The 24180-nt window shown below is 32.3% G+C and overlaps 1 protein-coding gene across 1 annotated transcript in view; it reads left to right on the top strand.

Moving 5' to 3' along the window:
* Positions 1–24180, top strand: part of RNF207 (ring finger protein 207) — an 81120-nt gene that overhangs the window by 34217 nt on the left and 22723 nt on the right. The window contains exons 7-10 of the mRNA XM_075839459.1: positions 1028–1103; positions 6350–6475; positions 7089–7135; positions 21970–22042. Of these exons, the coding sequence (XP_075695574.1) occupies positions 1028–1103; positions 6350–6475; positions 7089–7135; positions 21970–22042 (322 nt within the window). The remainder of the gene's footprint in view (positions 1–1027; positions 1104–6349; positions 6476–7088; positions 7136–21969; positions 22043–24180) is intronic.

The following is a 24180-nucleotide window of genomic DNA, read 5'->3' as shown; positions in this document are numbered from 1 at the left end:
GACTACCTCCGGACTCAGGCGCTCTGGAGGTCGGGACCGCCGAGAGGGACGGGTCGACACAGCCTGCATCGCCGTCACCCCTGCTACCGCTCTCTGCCTGCCCAGCGCAGGAGCGGTTGTTGCCGACTCCCCCCCCGCCGCCATAGCCATGCTCGTAGGGGGGCCGGGGGAGGGGAGCCTGTCCCTTACAACAGACCCCGAACGCCGTGCCCGACGTGGCGAAACGGCGTCCGGGATCCGCGTTAATGCAGCCACGGTCTCCTCCAGCCATCCGGGACCGTGGTGCACAGCAGCGGCACGCAGCCGCTCTAAAATCAGGGCCTCTGCCATACTAAAAAGCCGGGCAACGGGGAGCTTTGCTTCTTGTGTATTACTCCTCCCGCTGCTTCCGGCTCAATGCCGAGAAACAGCGGGAAGCGCAGTAACGGCCCCCCCGTCCCCCCTAGCTCCTCCCCGTCCCTCCTTCAGCTCCTTCACCTTTCCCTCACCTCTTAACATTAACCCTTTCCCTACCAGGACGGTCATGTCGGCTTCCCTCAAGCCTGCAGCTGCGTCCAGCCTCTTCTATCTATCTATCTATCTATCTTTGCCTCCGACTGCATTGTAAATACAGCCTTAGTAGTTAATTTGGACTGGAAATGAACTAATATAATGTTATTATGGGAATTTATCCCGTTGGTTGTGAAACTGATCTAACAGCGACTTGCAGGGCTAAAGGGGAGATTCATTAATCTTTGGATGGTTACCACCAGTATTATAAGTATTACAAGTATTATAAATGTATTAGTTTCCGGTCACTTACACATAGAGGCAGTCTCTCCCGTCGCCACAGATTGATTTTGCCTTGGAACCCTGCACTATCTTTCTGTCTAACATGAGATATAAGGAAATTGTAACAAAAGACTGAGCCCTCCGTCCTGGAGCCCTTATTCGTTTTTGCTGAGCCCCTGCTTGACTATGTATTCCTCCTGACTCCACAGCTGAAGGATGCAGATCTGATCATCGTTTTTTTGTGGCTTTTCAACAGAGAAAGTCGGGCTCACTGCATTGATATTGAAACAGCTTATATAGAAGGATGCGAGAAGCTGGATCAAGCTGTTATGGTAGGTGGAAACAAACTATAGAGAAAGCTGAGGCAGAATCTTGGGAGTCATGCAAAAATAACACAGCAGCCTTATAGGTGGTCAAGTGGGGGCGCTATGACTATTACTAGGTTCACAAAGCTGTAATATGGATGCATTTTAGTGCCCGTTGTATGGCTGCAACACCCAGAACCCCCAAAGTTTTACCAAACCAAAGCACAGAAGCGGGTTCAGTGCAACCGGCAGGGATCTGGGAGTGACGGCCTCAAGACAGACCCTAAAATGCGGCCATACTACAGCTGCGTGAAATCAGCCTAATGCTAAATGCATTCGTCCGTCCCCCCCATTCTGGCAAAGCACCGGTTATATCCATAGGGCCCTATAGACCTGATAGATACCAAAATAATGTTCTTTTGGCATTTGTCGGGCCGGTCTACGTTGCTTTACTTTTTTTTTAACTATATAGGAAAAAGTAGTCTGTTGCGCCTTTCTATACAGAGACATCCCGCCAAAATCTTATAGCATTCGCTATACGTTTTTTAAAATGAGAACCTATTGATGACGTAGCCCACTGTATGCCGATAGGCTTCTGTCGGAAGTATATGTCAGGAGTATTTCCCACCATATACCTCCGATGTACACAGCAAATCCAGTGTGAACACAGTCTAACTTAATCATGTCCAACTATGGTATATAAATCCTCTACAACATGCTGTAGTCAAATATGGCGGAGGTGTCACCTCTTAGGCTGGGGCCCCTGATGAAGCTTTAAAACCAGGGCCAAAGAATTGCAGTGACACCCCTTATGTACAGTGAAGGAAATAAGTATTTGATCCCTTGCTGATTTTGTAAGTTTGCCCACTATCAAGACATGAACAATCTAGAATTTTTAGGCTAGGTTAATTTTACCAGTGAGAGATAGATTATATATAAAAAAAAAAAGAAAATCACATAATCAAAATTATATATATTTATTTGCATTGTGCACAGAGAAATAAGTATTTGATCCCTTTGGCAAACAAGACTTAATACTTGGTGGCAAAACCCTTTATGGCAAGCACAGCAGTCAGACGTTTTTTGTAGTTGATGATGAGGTTTGCACACATGTTAGATGGCATTTTGGCCCACTCCTCTTTGCAGATCATCTGTAAATCATTAAGATTTCGAGGCTGTCGCTTGGCAACTCGGATCTTCAGCTCCCTCCATAAGTTTTAGATGGGATTAAGGTCTGGAGACTGGCTAGGCCACTCCATGACCTTAATGTGCTTCTTTTTGAGCCACTCCTTTGTTGCCTTGGCTGTATGTTTCGGGTCATTGTCGTGCTGGAAGACCCAGCCACGAGCCATTTTTAATGTCCTGGTGGAGGGAAGGAGGTTGTCACTCAGGATTTGACGGTACATGGCTCCATCCATTCTCCCATTGATGCGGTGAAGTAGTCCTGTGCCCTTAGCAGAGAAACACCCCCAAAACATAATGTTTCCACCTCCATGCTTGACAGTGGGGACGGTGTTCTTTGGGTCATAGGCAGCATTTCTCTTCCTCCAAACACGGCGAGTTGAGTTAATGCCAAAGAGCTCAATTTTAGTCTCATCTGACCACAGCACCTTCTCCCAATCACTCTCAGAATCATCCAGATGTTCATTTGCAAACTTCAGACGGGCCTGTACATGTGCCTTCTTGAGCAGGGGGACCTTGCGGGCACTGCAGGATTTTAATCCATTACGGCGTAATGTGTTACCAATGGTTTTCTTGGTGACTGTGGTCCCAGCTGCCTTGAGATCATTAACAAGTTCCCCCCGTGTAGTTTTCGGCTGAGCTCTCACCTTCCTCAGGATCAAGGATACCCCACGAGGTGAGATTTTGCATGGAGCCCCAGATCGATGTCGATTGACAGTCATTTTGTATGTCTTCCATTTTCTTATTATTGCACCAACAGTTGTCTCCTTCTCACCCAGCGTCTTACTTATGGGCATGACCACACATGGCGGAATTCCTCCGCAACTGTCCGCATCAATGCCGCACCTAATCCAGGTTGCGGATTACGGCTGCGGATCTGCACAAAATGTGCAGAAAATTGATGCGGACTGGCCGCTGCGGACTGCAGGAAAAGTGCTTCCCTTCTCCCTATTCAGTGCAGGATAGAGAGAAGGGACAGCACTTTCCCTAGTGAAAGTCAAAAATTCATACTTACCGCCCGTTGTCTTGGTGACGCGTCCCTCTTTCGGCATCCAGCCCGACCTCCCTGGATGACGCTCCAGTCCATGTGACCGCTGCAGCCTGTGCTTGGCCTGTGATTGGCTGCAGCCGTCACTTACACTGAAACGTCATCCTGGGAGGCCGGACTGGAGACAGAAGCAGGGAGTTCTCGGTAAGTATGAACTTATATGTTTTTTTACAGATACATGTATATTGAGATCGGTAGTCACTGTCCCGGGTGCAGAAACAGTTACTGCCGATCGCTTAACTCTTTCAGCACCCTGGACAGTGACTATTTACAGACGTCTCCTAGCAACGCTCCCGTCATTACGGGAGCCCCATTGACTTCCTCAGTCTGGCTGTAGACCTAGAAATACATAGGTCCAGCCAGAATGAAGAAATGTCATGGTAGTAAAAACAATACGCTCCGCAGCACACATAAGATCTGCGGACTTCATTGCGGAATTTTGACTCTCCATTGAAGTCAATGGAGAAATTCCGCCATGAGTCCGCAACCAGTCCGCCACTGCTCCGCAACAGACAGAGCATGCTGCGGACACCAAATTCCGCTCCGCAGCCTATGCTCCGCAGCGGAATTGTACGCATCGTGTAAACGAACACTGCTAAATTAAAGTGAAAGTCAATGGAGAAACGGCTCCGCTGCGGATTAACGCTGCGGAGTGTCCGCAGCGGAATTTAAGTGAAATTCCGCCATGTGTGAACCCGCCCTTATGGTTTTGTAGCCCATTCCAGCCTTGTGCAGGTCTATGATCTAGTCCCTGACATCCTTAGAAAGCTCTTTGGTCTTGCCCATGTTGTAGAGGTTAGAGTCAGACTGATTAATTGAGTCTGTGGACAGGAGTCTTTTATACAGGTGACCATGTAAGAGCTGTCTTTAATGCAGGCACCAAGTTGATTTGGAGCGTGTAACTGGTCTGGAGGAGGCTGAACTCTTAATGGTTGGTAGGGGATCAAATACTTATTTCTCTGTGCACAATGCAAAGAAATATATATCATTTTGACAATGTGATTTACTTTTTTTTTTTATATAATCTATCTCTCACTGGTAAAATTAACCTAGCCTAAAAATTCTAGACTGTTCATGTCTTTGACAGTGGGCAAACTTACAAAATCAGCAAGGGATCAAATACTTATTTCCTCCACTGTAAGTGTGGGAATAAAATCATCGTTACACAACAGTTTTTTTTTTCCCTTAAAGAGGCTCTGTCACCAGATTTTGCAACCCCTATCTGCTATTGCAGCAGATAGGCGCTGCAATGTAGATTAGAGTAACGTTTTTATTTTTAAAAAACGAGCATTTTTGGCCAAGTTATGACCATTTTCGTATTTATGCAAATGAGGCTTGCAAAAGTACAACTGGGCGTGTTGAAAAGTAAAAGTACAACTGGGCGTGTATTATGTGCGTACATCGGGGCGTGTTTACTACTTTTACTAGCTGGGCTTTCTGATGAGAAGTATCATCCACTTCTCTTCACAACGCCCAGCTTCTGGCAGTGCAGATCTGTGACGTCACTCACAGGTCTTGCATCGTGTCGGCACCAGAGGCTACAGTTGATTCTGCAGCAGCATCAGCATTTGCAGGTAAGTAGCTACATCGACTTACCTGCAAACGCCGATGCTGCTGCAGAATCATCTGTAGCCTCTGGTGCCGATGTGTCCTCGCTCGTCTGACACGATGCAGGACCTGTGAGTGACGTCACAGCGTGATCTCTGGAGAACACGCTGTGTCTGCACTGCCAGAAGCTGGGCGTTCTGAAGAGAAGTGGATGATACTTCTATACACAACGCCCAGCTAGTAAAAGTAGTAAAAACGCCCCGATGTATGCACATAATACACGCCCAGTTGTACTTTTACTTTTCAACACGCCCAGTTGTACTTTTGCAAGCCTCATTTGCATAAATACGAAAATGGTCATAACTTGGCCAAAAATGCTAGTTTTTTAAAAATAAAAACGTTACTGTAATCTACATTGCAGCGCCGATCTGCTGCAATAGCAGATAGGGGTTGCAAAATCTGATGACAGAGCCTCTTTAAATGGAAAGGTTTACAACTTCTAATATACTTTAGGGGATATTTACTAGGACTGGTGTTTTATAGGCCGGTCTAAAACCAAAATACGTTGGGGTAAGATGCACCAAATTGGCCTGTTAAGAAATGTGGGGCATCTTTGACTGTCTGTGCACCAATTGAGCGGACATAGATTTGCGCCACAATTTCCGGTGTAGATTTGCGACACAATTTTGGTGAATTTGTCGAGCCCCTACCACTAAACCCCGCCTCCTTCTCGAGCCACGTTTTTTTAAAAGAAGTGAAAAACATCAATACAATTCTAAAATGACTGCGAAAATGTTATTAGTGCCATAATTTGCGACTTTTCATTGCCAGAATTGTGGCACAAATGCAATAGTAAATTTACCCTTTTGTGTTTTATTCCTCACCATTTTCCAGATATCTATGTTTGCTGTCAGTGAATAAGAACACTGTTGTTTACATCAGACGCTGCAAAACCCTGCTAGTATTCTTGGGAGGGTCTATAGGGGCTGCAGAGGTAGCAGTCGAACCAGTCGCATTTGGTGCCTGAGGGGAATTAAGGGCCCCCTGCCACAATAGGAGACACCATACATGAAGACACATACATGGCACATGAAAGGTGGGGGGCCCTGGTACAGATTTGGGACCCAGGAGCCTCAAGGTACGCCTCTGATAGTCCTGCTATAAGATGAGAAGAGGATACAATTGTATCCAGTCTAGACAATGCTCTGTACTGCAGACTGACACATTGTAGCAGACTACCAGAGATGGATTTAGCTCACAGAGTATCGCCTGGACTGGAAACAACTGTACCAAACACTCAGCTGAAAGCAGGACAGGTATGTACTGACCTGCTGCCTCTGAATTTAAATGTTCTCATTCACTGACAGCAAACTAACACAGTGGCAGAACACACGCTGCTATAGAATTCATGTACGGCACCTGTGCAGCAGACGGGCACCTATACATGATCTACATTTTCAGACTTAACATTTCCAGTTTTGGATGTTTAATCCAGACAGTGAAGGAGCTGCAGACGTCAACCCGAGAGGCCATTATCCTACTGAAGGCCATGATTGAAGAGGTTCGCAACAGCGCCGATGAGGAGGAGACGTCAATCAATTCCCTGTTCAGCAGCATGCAGGTATCCTGGGAACATTCACTGCAAGGATCACAGACAGCAGTCATAGTACAAGTCACATGTATCCAGAGCTACAGCAGTAGTGGAAGCTAACATGCACCCAGAAATCCTACTGACAAGGGAGCTGCCCTGTAGTGTCAGAGTGTAGAAGAGAGGACACCAGGTGCTATAGTGGGGCCCATTATTATGGAGGCGGTAGCTTTTCCTGCAGTCCTATGTAAAATTAAAGACCCCACATGGTAATTGTCTTGAGTGACCGTACAGAAAATTCATAACTTTACAGAGTGACAAATGACAAAAACCTAGCACTGCTACATCTTTATGTGAGCCAAACAGTCTATCCTATCTATCTATCTATCTATCTATCTATCTATCTATCTATCTATCTATCTATCTATCTATCTATCTATCTATCTATCTATCTATCTATCTATCTATCTATCTATCTATCTATCTATCTAATCTATCCATCCTTCTGTCTTACTAACTTCTTGAAATGATCTCTGCATACTTCCTTTGATCAAGTTATCAGAAAATGATGGAACTTTTTAGCAGGGAGAAATCTCATACAGTTTTCAGCAAGTTTCAAGCTTTTGATCCTTTGAAATCTTCACAGGAGAAGCTGGCAGAGCGCAAGAAGATCCTTCTGAAAGCTGTTCAGTGGTGAGAACTGATGTTTAACTGTTTGAGTTTTTACTGAAGACAATAGGTGCAGCCCACCATTTATCCGGAAATAATTCCTCAATAGTCCGAACAAGAGGCAACTATATTATACTGTATGTATTACACTGCACTATACTATATTATACTGTATGTATTACACTGCATTATACTATATTATACTGTATGTATTGTACTGCACTATACTATATTATACTGTATGTATTACACTGCATTATACTATATTATACTGTATGTATTATACTGCACTATACTATATTATACTGTATGTATTACACTGCATTATACTATATTATACTGTATGTATTATACTGCACTATACTATATTATACTGTATGTATTACACTGCACTATACTATATTATACTGTATGTATTACGCTGCACTATACTATATTATACTGTATGTATTACACTGCACTATACTATATTATACTGTATGTATTATACTGCACTATACTATATTATACTGTATGTATTATACTGCACTATACTATATTATACTGTATGTATTACACTGCATTATACTATATTATACTGTATGTATTATACTGCACTATACTATATTATACTGTATGTATTACACTGCATTATACTATATTATACTGTATGTATTACACTGCACTATACTATATTATACTGTATGTATTACACTGCACTATACTATATTATACTGTATGTATTATACTGCACTATACTATATTATACTGTATGTATTATACTGCACTATACTATATTATACTGTATGTATTACACTGCATTATACTATATTATACTGTATGTATTATACTGCACTATACTATATTATACTGTATGTATTACACTGCATTATACTATATTATACTGTATGTATTACACTGCACTATACTATATTATACTGTATGTATTATACTGCATTATACTATATTATACTGTATGTATTATACTGCATTATACTATATTATACTGTATGTATTACACTGCATTATACTATATTATACTGTATGTATTACACTGCATTATACTATATTATACTGTATGTATTACACTGCACTATATTATATTATACTGTATGTATTACACTGCACTATACTATATTATACTGTATGTATTACACTGCATTATACTATATTATACTGTATGTATTATACTGCACTATACTATATTATACTGTATGTATTACACTGCATTATACTATATTATACTGTATGTATTACACTGCATTATACTATATTATACTGTATGTATTACACTGCATTATACTATATTATACTGTATGTATTACACTGCATTATACTATATTATACTGTATGTATTACACTGCACTATACTATATTATACTGTATGTATTACACTGCATTATACTATATTATACTGTATGTATTACACTGCACTATACTATATTATACTGTATGTATTACACTGCACTATACTATATTATACTGTATGTATTACACTGCACTATACTATATTATACTGTATGTATTACACTGCACTATACTATATTATACTGTATGTATTATACTGCATTATACTATATTATACTGTATGTATTACACTGCATTATACTATATTATACTGTATGTATTACACTGCACTATACTATATTATACTGTATGTATTATACTGCACTATACTATATTATACTGCACTATACTATATTATACTATATTATACTGTATGTATTACACTGCATTATACTATATTATACTGTATGTATTATACTGCACTATACTATATTATACTGTATGTATTACACTGCATTATACTATATTATACTGTATGTATTACACTGCATTATACTATATTATACTGTATGTATTACACTGCATTATACTATATTATACTGTATGTATTACACTGCATTATACTGTATGTATTACACTGCATTATACTATATTATACTGTATGTATTACACTGCACTATACTATATTATACTGTATGTATTACACTGCATTATACTATATTATACTGTATGTATTATACTGCATTATACTATATTATACTGTATGTATTATACTGCACTATACTATATTATACTGTATGTATTATACTGCACTATACTATATTATACTGTATGTATTACACTGCATTATACTATATTATACTGTATGTATTACTGCATTATACTATATTATACTGTATGTATTACACTGCACTATACTATATTATACTGCACTATACTATATTATACTGTATGTATTACACTGCACTATACTATATTATACTGTATGTATTACACTGCATTATATTATATTATACTGTATGTATTACACTGCACTATACTATATTATACTGTATGTATTATACTGCACTATACTATATTATACTGTATGTATTACACTGCACTATACTATATTATACTGTATGTATTACACTGCATTATACTATATTATACTGTATGTATTACACTGCATTATACTATATTATACTGTATGTATTACACTGCATTATACTATATTTTACTGTATGTATTATACTGCACTATACTATATTATACTGTATGTATTACACTGCATTATACTATATTATACTGTATGTATTATACTGCATTATACTATATTATACTGTATGTATCATACTGCATTATACTATATTATACTGTATGTATTACACTGCATTATACTATATTATACTGTATGTATTACACTGCACTATACTATATTATACTGTATGTATTATACTGCACTATACTATATTATACTGTATGTATTATACTGCATTATACTATATTATACTGTATGTATTACACTGCATTATACTATATTATACTGTATGTATTATACTGCATTATACTATATTATACTGTATGTATTACACTGCATTATACTATATTTTACTGTATGTATTATACTGCACTATACTATATTATACTGTATGTATTACACTGCATTATACTATATTATACTGTATGTATTACACTGCACTATACTATATTATACTGTATGTATTATACTGCACTATACTATATTATACTGTATGTATTATACTGCATTATACTATATTATACTGTATGTATTACACTGCATTATACTATATTATACTGTATGTATTATACTGCATTATACTATATTATACTGTATGTATTACACTGCATTATACTATATTATACTGTGTGTATTACACTGCATTATACTATATTTTACTGTATGTATTATACTGCACTATACTATATTATACTGTATGTATTATACTGCACTATACTATATTATACTGTATGTATTACACTGCATTATACTATATTATACTGTATGTATTATACTGCATTATACTATATTATACTGTATGTATTATACTGCACTATACTATATTATACTATATTATACTGTATGTATTACACTGCACTATACTATATTATACTGTATGTATTACACTGCATTATACTATATTATACTGTATGTATTACACTGCACTATACTATATTATACTATATTATACTGTATGTATTATACTGCATTATACTATATTATACTGTATGTATTACACTGCACTATACTATATTATACTGTATGTATTATACTGCATTATACTATATTATACTGTATGTATTACACTGCATTATACTATATTATACTGTATGTATTACACTGCATTATACTATATTATACTGTATGTATTACACTGCACTATACTATATTATACTGTATGTATTATACTGCACTATACTATATTATACTGTATGTATTATACTGCATTATACTATATTATACTGTATGTATTACACTGCATTATACTATATTATACTGTGTGTATTACACTGCATTATACTATATTTTACTGTATGTATTATACTGCACTATACTATATTATACTGTATGTATTACACTGCATTATACTATATTATACTGTATGTATTATACTGCATTATACTATATTATACTGTATGTATTATACTGCACTATACTATATTATACTATATTATACTGTATGTATTATACTGCATTATACTATATTATACTGTATGTATTACACTGCATTATACTATATTATACTGTATGTATTACACTGCACTATACTATATTATACTGTATGTATTATACTGCACTATACTATATTATACTGTATGTATTACACTGCACTATACTATACTGTATGTATTATACTGCATTATACTATATTATACTGTATTATACTGCATTATACTATATTATACTGTATGTATTACACTGCATTATACTATATTATACTGTATGTATTATACTGCACTATACTATATTATACTATATTATACTGTATGTATTACACTGCACTATACTATATTATACTGTATGTATTATACTGCACTATACTATATTATACTGTATGTATTACACTGCATTATACTATATTATACTGTATGTATTACACTGCACTATACTATATTATACTGTATGTATTATACTGCACTATACTATATTATACTGTATGTATTATACTGCATTATACTATATTATACTGTATGTATTACACTGCATTATACTATATTATACTGTATGTATTATACTGCATTATACTATATTATACTGCACTATACTATATTATACTGTATGTATTACACTGCATTATACTATATTATACTGTATGTATTATACTGCACTATACTATATTATACTATATTATACTGTATGTATTATACTGCATTATACTATATTATACTGTATGTATTATACTGCACTATACTATATTATACTATATTATACTGTATGTATTACACTGCACTATACTATATTATACTGTATGTATTATACTGCACTATACTATATTATACTGTATGTATTACACTGCATTATACTATATTATACTGTATGTATTACACTGCACTATACTATATTATACTGTATGTATTATACTGCACTATACTATATTATACTGTATGTATTATACTGCATTATACTATATTATACTGTATGTATTACACTGCATTATACTATATTATACTGTATGTATTACACTGCATTATACTATATTATACTGTATGTATTACACTGCACTATACTATATTATACTGTATGTATTATACTGCACTATACTATATTATACTGTATGTATTATACTGCACTATACTATATTATACTGTATGTATTACACTGCACTATACTATACTGTATGTATTATACTGCATTATACTATATTATACTGTATTATACTGCATTATACTATATTATACTGTATGTATTACACTGCATTATACTATATTATACTGTATGTATTATACTGCACTATACTATATTATACTATATTATACTGTATGTATTACACTGCACTATACTATATTATACTGTATGTATTATACTGCACTATACTATATTATACTGTATGTATTACACTGCATTATACTATATTATACTGTATGTATTACACTGCACTATACTATATTATACTGTATGTATTATACTGCACTATACTATATTATACTGTATGTATTATACTGCATTATACTATATTATACTGTATGTATTACACTGCATTATACTATATTATACTGTATGTATTATACTGCATTATACTATATTATACTGCACTATACTATATTATACTGTATGTATTACACTGCATTATACTATATTATACTGTATGTATTATACTGCACTATACTATATTATACTATATTATACTGTATGTATTATACTGCATTATACTATATTATACTGTATGTATTACACTGCACTATACTATATTATACTGTATGTATTATACTGCACTATACTATATTATACTGTATGTATTACACTGCACTATACTATATTATACTGTATGTATTACACTGCATTATACTATATTATACTGTATGTATTACACTGCACTATACTATATTATACTGTATGTATTACACTGCATTATACTATATTATACTGTATGTATTACACTGCACTATACTATATTATACTGTATGTATTACACTGCATTATACTATATTATACTGTATGTATTACACTGCATTATACTATATTATACTGTGTGTATTATACTGCACTATACTATATTATACTGTATGTATTATACTGCATTATACTATATTATACTGTATGTATTACACTGCATTATACTATATTATACTGTATGTATTATACTGCACTATACTATATTATACTGTATGTATTACACTGCATTATACTATATTATACTGTATGTATTACACTGCATTATACTATATTATACTGTATGTATTATACTGCACTATACTATATTATACTGTATGTATTATACTGCATTATACTATATTATACTGTATGTATTACACTGCACTATACTATATTATACTGTATGTATTACACTGCACTATACTATATTATACTGTATGTATTACACTGCACTATACTATATTATACTGTATGTATTACACTGCATTATACTATATTATACTGTATGTATTACACTGCATTATACTATATTATACTGTGTGTATTATACTGCACTATACTATATTATACTGTATGTATTATACTGCATTATACTATATTATACTGTATGTATTACACTGCATTATACTATATTATACTGTATGTATTATACTGCACTATACTATATTATACTGTATGTATTACACTGCATTATACTATATTATACTGTATGTATTACACTGCATTATACTATATTATACTGTATGTATTATACTGCACTATACTATATTATACTGTATGTATTATACTGCATTATACTATATTATACTGTATGTATTATACTGCATTATACTATATTATACTGTATGTATTATACTGCACTATACTATATTATACTGTATGTATTGCACTGCACTATACTATATTATACTGTATGTATTACACTGCACTATACTATATTATACTGTATGTATTATACTGCATTATACTATATTATACTGTATGTATTATACTGCATTATACTATATTATACTGTATGTATTATACTGCACTATACTATATTATACTGTATGTATTACACTGCATTATACTATATTATACTGTATGTATTACACTGCATTATACTATATTATACTGTATGTATTACACTGCATTATACTATATTATACTGTATGTATTACACTGCACTATACTATATTATACTGTATGTATTACACTGCACTATACTATATTATACTGTATGTATTACACTGCACTATACTATATTATACTGTATGTATTACACTGCATTATACTATATTATACTGTATGTATTACTCTGCACTATACTATATTATACTGTATGTATTATGCTGCACTATACTATATTATACTGTATGTATTATACTGCACTATACTATATTATACTGCACTATACTATATTATACTATATTATACTGTATGTATTATACTGCACTATACTATATTATACTGTATGTATTACACTGCATTATACTATATTATACTGTATGTATTACACTGCATTATACTATATTATACTGTATGTATTACACTGCATTATACTATATTATACTGTATGTATTACACTGCATTATACTATATTATACTGTATGTATTATACGGCACTATACTATTTTATACTATATTATACTGTATGTATTATACTGCACTATACTATATTATACTGTATGTATTACACTGCACTATACTATATTATACTGTATGTATTACACTGCACTATACTATATTATACTGTATGTATTACACTGCACTATACTATATTATACTGTATGTATTACGCTGCACTATACTATATTATACTGTATGTATTACACTGCATTATACTATATTATACTGTATGTATTACACTGCATTATACTATATTATACTGTATGTATTACACTGCACTATACTATATTATACTGTATGTATTACACTGCACTATACTATATTATACTGTATGTATTATGCTGCACTATACTATATTATACTGTATGTATTATACTGCACTATACTATATTATACTGCACTATACTATATTATACTATATTATACTGTATGTATTATACTGCACTATACTATATTATACTGTATGTATTACACTGCATTATACTATATTATACTGTATGTATTATACTGCACTATACTATATTATACTGTATGTATTACACTGCATTATACTATATTATACTGTATGTATTATACTGCACTATACTATATTATACTGTATGTATTATACTGCACTATACTATATTATACTGCACTATACTATATTATACTATATTATACTGTATGTATTATACTGCACTATACTATATTATACTGTATGTATTATACTGCACTATACTATATTATACTGTATGTATTACACTGCACTATACTATATTATACTGTATGTATTACACTGCATTATACTATATTATACTGTATGTATTACACTGCACTATACTATATTATACTGTATGTATTACACTGCACTATACTATATTATACTGTATGTATTATACTGCATTATACTATATTATACTGTATGTATTACACTGCATTATACTATATTATACTGTATGTATTATACTGCACTATACTATATTATACTGTATGTATTACACTGCATTATACTATATTATACTGTATGTATTATACTGCACTATACTATATTATACTGTATGTATTACACTGCATTATACTATATTATACTGTATGTATTATACTGCACTATACTATATTATACTGTATGTATTACACTGCACTATACTATATTATACTGTATGTATTACACTGCACTATACTATATTATACTGTATGTATTATACTGCATTATACTATATTATACTGTATGTATTATACTGCACTATACTATATTATACTGTATGTATTACACTGCACTATACTATATTATACTGTATGTATTACACTGCATTATACTATATTATACTGTATGTATTACACTGCATTATACTATATTATACTGTATGTATTACACTGCATTATACTATATTATACTGTATGTATTACACTGCACTATACTATATTATACTGTATGTATTACACTGCATTATACTATATTATACTGTATGTATTACACTGCATTATACTATATTATACTGTATGTATTACACTGCACTATACTATATTATACTGTATGTATTATACTGCATTATACTATATTATACTGTATGTATTACACTGCACTATACTATATTATACTGTATGTATTACGCTGCACTATACTATATTATACTGTATGTATTACACTGCACTATACTATATTATACTGTATGTATTACGCTGCACTATACTATATTATACTGTATGTATTACACTGCACTATACTATATTATACTGTATGTATTACGCTGCACTATACTATATTATACTGTATGTATTACACTGCACTATACTATATTATACTGTATGTATTATGCTGCACTATACTATATTATACTGTATGTATTACACTGCACTATACTATATTATACTGTATGTATTACGCTGCACTATACTATATTATACTGTATGTATTATACTGCACTATACTATATTATACTGTATGTATTACACTGCACTATACTATATTATACTGTATGTATTACACTGCATTATACTATATTATACTGTATGTATTATACTGCACTATACTATATTATACTGTATGTATTACACTGCATTATACTATATTATACTGTATGTATTATACTGCACTATACTATATTATACTGTATGTATTACACTGCATTATACTATATTATACTGTATGTATTACACTGCATTATACTATATTATACTGCACTATACTATATTATACTATATTATACTGTATGTATTATACTGCACTATACTATATTATACTGTATGTATTACACTGCACGATACTATATTATACTGTATGTATTACACTGCACTATACTATATTATACTGTATGTATTACACTGCACTATACTATATTATACTGTATGTATTACACTGCACTATACTATATTATACTGTATGTATTACACTGCACTATACTATATTATACTGTATGTATTATACTGCATTATACTATATTATACTGTATGTATTACACTGCATTATACTATATTATACTGTATGTATTATACTGCACTATACTATATTATACTGTATGTATTACACTGCATTATACTATATTATACTGTATGTATTACACTGCATTATACTATATTATACTGTATGTATTACACTGCATTATACTATATTATACTGTATGTATTACACTGCACTATACTATATTATACTGTATGTATTACACTGCATTATACTATATTATACTGTATGTATTATACTGCACTATACTATATTATACTGTATGTATTATACTGCACTATACTATATTATACTGTATGTATTACACTGCACTGTACTATATTATACTGTATGTATTACACTGCACTATACTATATTATACTGTATGTATTACACTGCATTATACTATATTATACTGTATGTATTATACTGCATTATACTATATTATACTGTATGTATTACACTGCATTATACTATATTATACTGTATGTATTACACTGCATTTTACTATATTATACTGTATGTATTACACTGCACTATACTATATTATACTATATGTATTACACTGCATTATACTATATTATACTGTATGTATTACACTGCACTATACTATATTATACTGTATGTATTACACTGCATTATACTATATTATACTGTATGTATTACACTGCACTATACTATATTATACTATATGTATTACACTGCATTATACTATATTATACTGTATGTATTACACTGCATTATACTATATTATACTGTATGTATTACACTGCACTATACTATATTATACTGTATGTATTACACTGCATTATACTATATTATACTGTATGTATTACACTGCATTATACTATATTATACTGTATGTATTACACTGCACTATACTATATTATACTGTATGTATTATACTGCACTATACTATATTATACTGTATGTATTACACTGCACTATACTATACTGTATGTATTATACTGCATTATACTATATTATACTGTATTATACTGCATTATACTATATTATACTGTATGTATTACACTGCATTATACTATATTATACTGTATGTATTGTACTATATTATACTATATTATACTGTATGTATTACACTGCACTATACTATATTATACTGTATGTATTATACTGCATTATACTATATTATACTGTATGTATTACACTGCATTATACTATATTATACTGTATGTATTATACTGCACTATACTATATTATACTGTATGTATTACACTGCATTATACTATATTATACTGTATGTATTATACTGCACTATACTATATTATACTGTATGTATTACACTGCATTATACTATATTATACTGTATGTATTATACTGCACTATACTATATTATACTGTATGTATTACACTGCACTATACTATATTATACTGTATGTATTACACTGCACTATACTATATTATACTGTATGTATTATACTGCATTATACTATATTATACTGTATGTATTATACTGCACTATACTATATTATACTGTATGTATTACACTGCACTATACTATATTATACTGTATGTATTACACTGCATTATACTATATTATACTGTATGTATTACACTGCATTATACTATATTATACTGTATGTATTACACTGCATTATACTATATTATACTGTATGTATTACACTGCACTATACTATATTATACTGTATGTATTACACTGCATTATACTATATTATACTGTATGTATTACACTGCATTATACTATATTATACTGTATGTATTACACTGCACTATACTATATTATACTGTATGTATTATACTGCATTATACTATATTATACTGTATGTATTACACTGCACTATACTATATTATACTGTATGTATTACGCTGCACTATACTATATTATACTGTATGTATTACACTGCACTATACTATATTATACTGTATGTATTACGCTGCACTATACTATATTATACTGTATGTATTACACTGCACTATACTATATTATACTGTATGTATTACGCTGCACTATACTATATTATACTGTATGTATTACACTGCACTATACTATATTATACTGTATGTATTATGCTGCACTATACTATATTATACTGTATGTATTACACTGCACTATACTATATTATACTGTATGTATTACGCTGCACTATACTATATTATACTGTATGTATTATACTGCACTATACTATATTATACTGTATGTATTACACTGCACTATACTATATTATACTGTATGTATTACACTGCATTATACTATATTATACTGTATGTATTATACTGCACTATACTATATTATACTGTATGTATTACACTGCATTATACTATATTATACTGTATGTATTATACTGCACTATACTATATTATACTGTATGTATTACACTGCATTATACTATATTATACTGTATGTATTACACTGCATTATACTATATTATACTGCACTATACTATATTATACTATATTATACTGTATGTATTATACTGCACTATACTATATTATACTGTATGTATTACACTGCACGATACTATATTATACTGTATGTATTACACTGCACTATACTATATTATACTGTATGTATTACACTGCACTATACTATATTATACTGTATGTATTACACTGCACTATACTATATTATACTGTATGTATTACACTGCACTATACTATATTATACTGTATGTATTATACTGCATTATACTATATTATACTGTATGTATTACACTGCATTATACTATATTATACTGTATGTATTATACTGCACTATACTATATTATACTGTATGTATTACACTGCATTATACTATATTATACTGTATGTATTACACTGCATTATACTATATTATACTGTATGTATTACACTGCATTATACTATATTATACTGTATGTATTACACTGCACTATACTATATTATACTGTATGTATTACACTGCATTATACTATATTATACTGTATGTATTATACTGCACTATACTATATTATACTGTATGTATTATACTGCACTATACTATATTATACTGTATGTATTACACTGCACTGTACTATATTATACTGTATGTATTACACTGCACTATACTATATTATACTGTATGTATTACACTGCATTATACTATATTATACTGTATGTATTATACTGCATTATACTATATTATACTGTATGTATTACACTGCATTATACTATATTATACTGTATGTATTACACTGCATTTTACTATATTATACTGTATGTATTACACTGCACTATACTATATTATACTATATGTATTACACTGCATTATACTATATTATACTGTATGTATTACACTGCACTATACTATATTATACTGTATGTATTACACTGCATTATACTATATTATACTGTATGTATTACACTGCACTATACTATATTATACTATATGTATTACACTGCATTATACTATATTATACTGTATGTATTACACTGCATTATACTATATTATACTGTATGTATTACACTGCACTATACTATATTATACTGTATGTATTACACTGCATTATACTATATTATACTGTATGTATTACACTGCATTATACTATATTATACTGTATGTATTACACTGCACTATACTATATTATACTGTATGTATTATACTGCACTATACTATATTATACTGTATGTATTACACTGCACTATACTATACTGTATGTATTATACTGCATTATACTATATTATACTGTATTATACTGCATTATACTATATTATACTGTATGTATTACACTGCATTATACTATATTATACTGTATGTATTGTACTATATTATACTATATTATACTGTATGTATTACACTGCATTATACTATATTATACTGTATGTATTACACTGCATTTTACTATATTATACTGTATGTATTACACTGCACTATACTATATTATACTGTATGTATTACACTGCACTATACTATATTATACTGTATGTATTATACTGCATTATACTATATTATACTGTATGTATTATACTGCACTATACTATATTATACTGTATGTATTATACTGCACTATACTATATTATACTGTATGTATTACACTGCATTATACTATATTATACTGTATGTATTATACTGCATTATACTATATTATACTGTATGTATTACACTGCATTATACTATATTATACTGTATGTATTACACTGCACTATACTATATTATACTGTATGTATTACACTGCATTATACTATATTATACTGTATGTATTACACTGCACTATACTATATTATACTATATGTATTACACTGCATTATACTATATTATACTGTATGTATTACACTGCACTATACTATATTATACTGTATGTATTACACTGCACTATACTATATTATACTGTATGTATTACACTGCACTATACTATATTATACTGTATGTATTATACTGCACTATACTATATTATACTGTATGTATTACACTGCATTATACTATATTATACTGTATGTATTACACTGCATTATACTATATTATACTGTATGTATTACACTGCATTATACTATATTATACTGTATGTATTACACTGCATTATACTATATTATGCTGTATGTATTACACTGCACTATACTATACTGTATGTATTACACTGCACTATACTATATTATACTGTATGTATTATACTGCACTATACTATATTATACTATATTATACTGTATGTATTATACTGCATTATACTATATTATACTGTATGTATTATACTGCACTATACTATATTATACTGTATGTATTATACTGCACTATACTATATTATACTGTATGTATTACACTGCATTATACTATATTATACTGTATGTATTACACTGCATTATACTATATTATGCTGTATGTATTACACTGCACTATACTATATTATACTGTATGTATTACACTGCACTATACTATATTATACTGTATGTATTATACTGCACTATACTATATTATACTGTATGTATTACACTGCATTATACTATATTATACTGTATATATATATTTGTAATAATTCTATCCATCTCTCTTTTCCATGGTTGAAGTCAATATGAAGAGAAGGAGAAAACCTTTAAAGACCAACTCTCTCGCCTGGCCTCCCTGTTACCCACCTTACAAGTAAGAGCCCGCTTATCATATGGATTAGACGTATACAGTTCTTATATTGGGGGAAATATATTAACAGAATAATTGTAGACCAGACAGATGGAAAATGCGCCAAATTGATCACAGTAACGCACATTGAATAATAAATTTGGCGCATATTGCTAGGCATGTTAGACAGATTTCCTTACGCCACCTATTGGCTGCCGTACTTTACATTAGTATTCTGCCTCAAAAGAATAGCTCACGGCATTGATAAATTTTGGCGCATTTTACAGCTTCTCTCACACCCCTTTTTCTGGATACTTTTTAAAACGAGCGCATTTTGCTTTGTAAATCTCTCCCATTGTGTAATTTGATAATGATTTTAAAACTTTACATGAGTGTCTCCATAACTTCAGACCACCACTTCTCCTCCTGGCTGATAGAGGGAAAGTTGTAGTCTTGAAATGCCACCAGAAGCTTTGCTATTTCCTAATATTAGACACCGTCCCCTGTATGGAGCAGGCAGGCTGGTGATGCCATTCACCAGTATCTACCTGCCCTCTCCAGCACCCAGGAAGAAGAGGGGCACAGAGTCTCCATGACTATGGGTAAGTATATACATTTTTTACATTTAGAATATAGGGCCTCAAAACAGTTTAACAGTAAAACTGGCCTTGTAGACCATAGCAACCACTCAGAGCGCAGCTTTCATTTCTTAAACTGCTCTCGGAAAATTAAAGCTGCACTGTGATTGGTTGCTATGGGCAACAAGGCCAGTTTTACTATTAGACAGTTTTGATTAATGAGGCCCAATGTTCTGCAGTTTACTGGGGATCTAAATGTGCTGCAGCTTTGCCGTGCCCGTACACCCACGTGATTGCTGCAGCCAATCACTGACCTCAGTGGTCCAGTGCCATATACCACTGAGGCCTGTGATTGGCTGCAGCGATCAAGTGGTTATACGGGCACGTCTTCGCTGCAGCACTGTCAACACAGAGTGGCGGTGAGCGCAAGAGCGGCTGCCCTGGAATATAGGGGGATCTGTCAGGTGGCTCTTTTATTTTTTTATGGTATTTTCCCCCGATTGGCAAGATTTTTGCTGAACTCAGAAAACCCTGTTAAGATACTTATACACACGTTAGAGGAAAGTTGTCCAAACAGACCAATTTTATTGTGTATGGGGGTGTCCCAATACTCTGTCGATGGCAGATGTCGGGGTGAAAGAAGGATCGGGCATGTTGGAGTTTAACATACCCAATCATTTGTTCCCATGGAAGATAAACCGTCACTAGAAACCTTTATTCCTCTCTCCCCATTAAAAACACATGCATGCTCGGCTGAGTCAATGGTACATGTATATGGAGGAGTAGGGATAGCGGTCAGACAACAGCTATTGTAAAGGCCCTTTTACACGGGCCAATTATCGGGTAAATGAGCTCTCGTACCCATACATAGCTCCTTGTGAAATGGGCAAATGAGCGCCGATAGCTGTCTAATTGATCGGCGCTCGTTTACACGGCCCAAGTCGGGCCGTGTAAGACGACCCTAAGTGTATGGTTAAAAAGAAAAAAATAAATCCCAATAATGATTACAAAAATATTTAATCTGCACTTTTTGTTAGCTGCTGTACAGGCTGCTGCTTACCAACAGGGGGCGCAGCCGCTGGGTGGCACCGATGAATTTCTACTCACTTGGAAGATCTGGTGTTGTCACTCAGAGGTGTCTCTGGTAATAACCAGGAACGTGTCTCAGTTACGCAGGATCAGGAAAAAGTTTAAAGCTTATGGATATTAACCAGTATGTTTACATTCACTGACAGCAAGCAGAAACGTTTAAAATGATAAGAAGTTGAAACACAAAGAAAGTTGTTAGAAAGTTGGAGACATTTTTATTATACAAACAATATTCCATATTTAAATTAAACTAGAAAAACCCTTTAATTTCACCGCACACACAATTATCACCGATCCGCTTGATTAGTTCATAAAGATTAGATCAGTGGGGCCGACTACTGGGACCCCCACAGATTGGTAGAAGGGGTCACAAATGTGTCACACCTTGTGAAATTTTAATTTGGCAGAAAAGCAGGAGCGCTGCCCCCCTATTTAAACTTTTTGGGTGTGACGGAAACAGCTGAGCTAATGGAGAAACACCCCGAGGCTGGGGAA

This window comes from Rhinoderma darwinii, chromosome 10 (assembly GCF_050947455.1).
Source record: "Rhinoderma darwinii isolate aRhiDar2 chromosome 10, aRhiDar2.hap1, whole genome shotgun sequence".
Lineage (NCBI taxonomy): Eukaryota > Metazoa > Chordata > Amphibia > Anura > Rhinodermatidae > Rhinoderma > Rhinoderma darwinii.
Note: the sequence above shows the minus strand (reverse complement) of the source record. Positions and strands in the feature narration are given on the sequence as shown.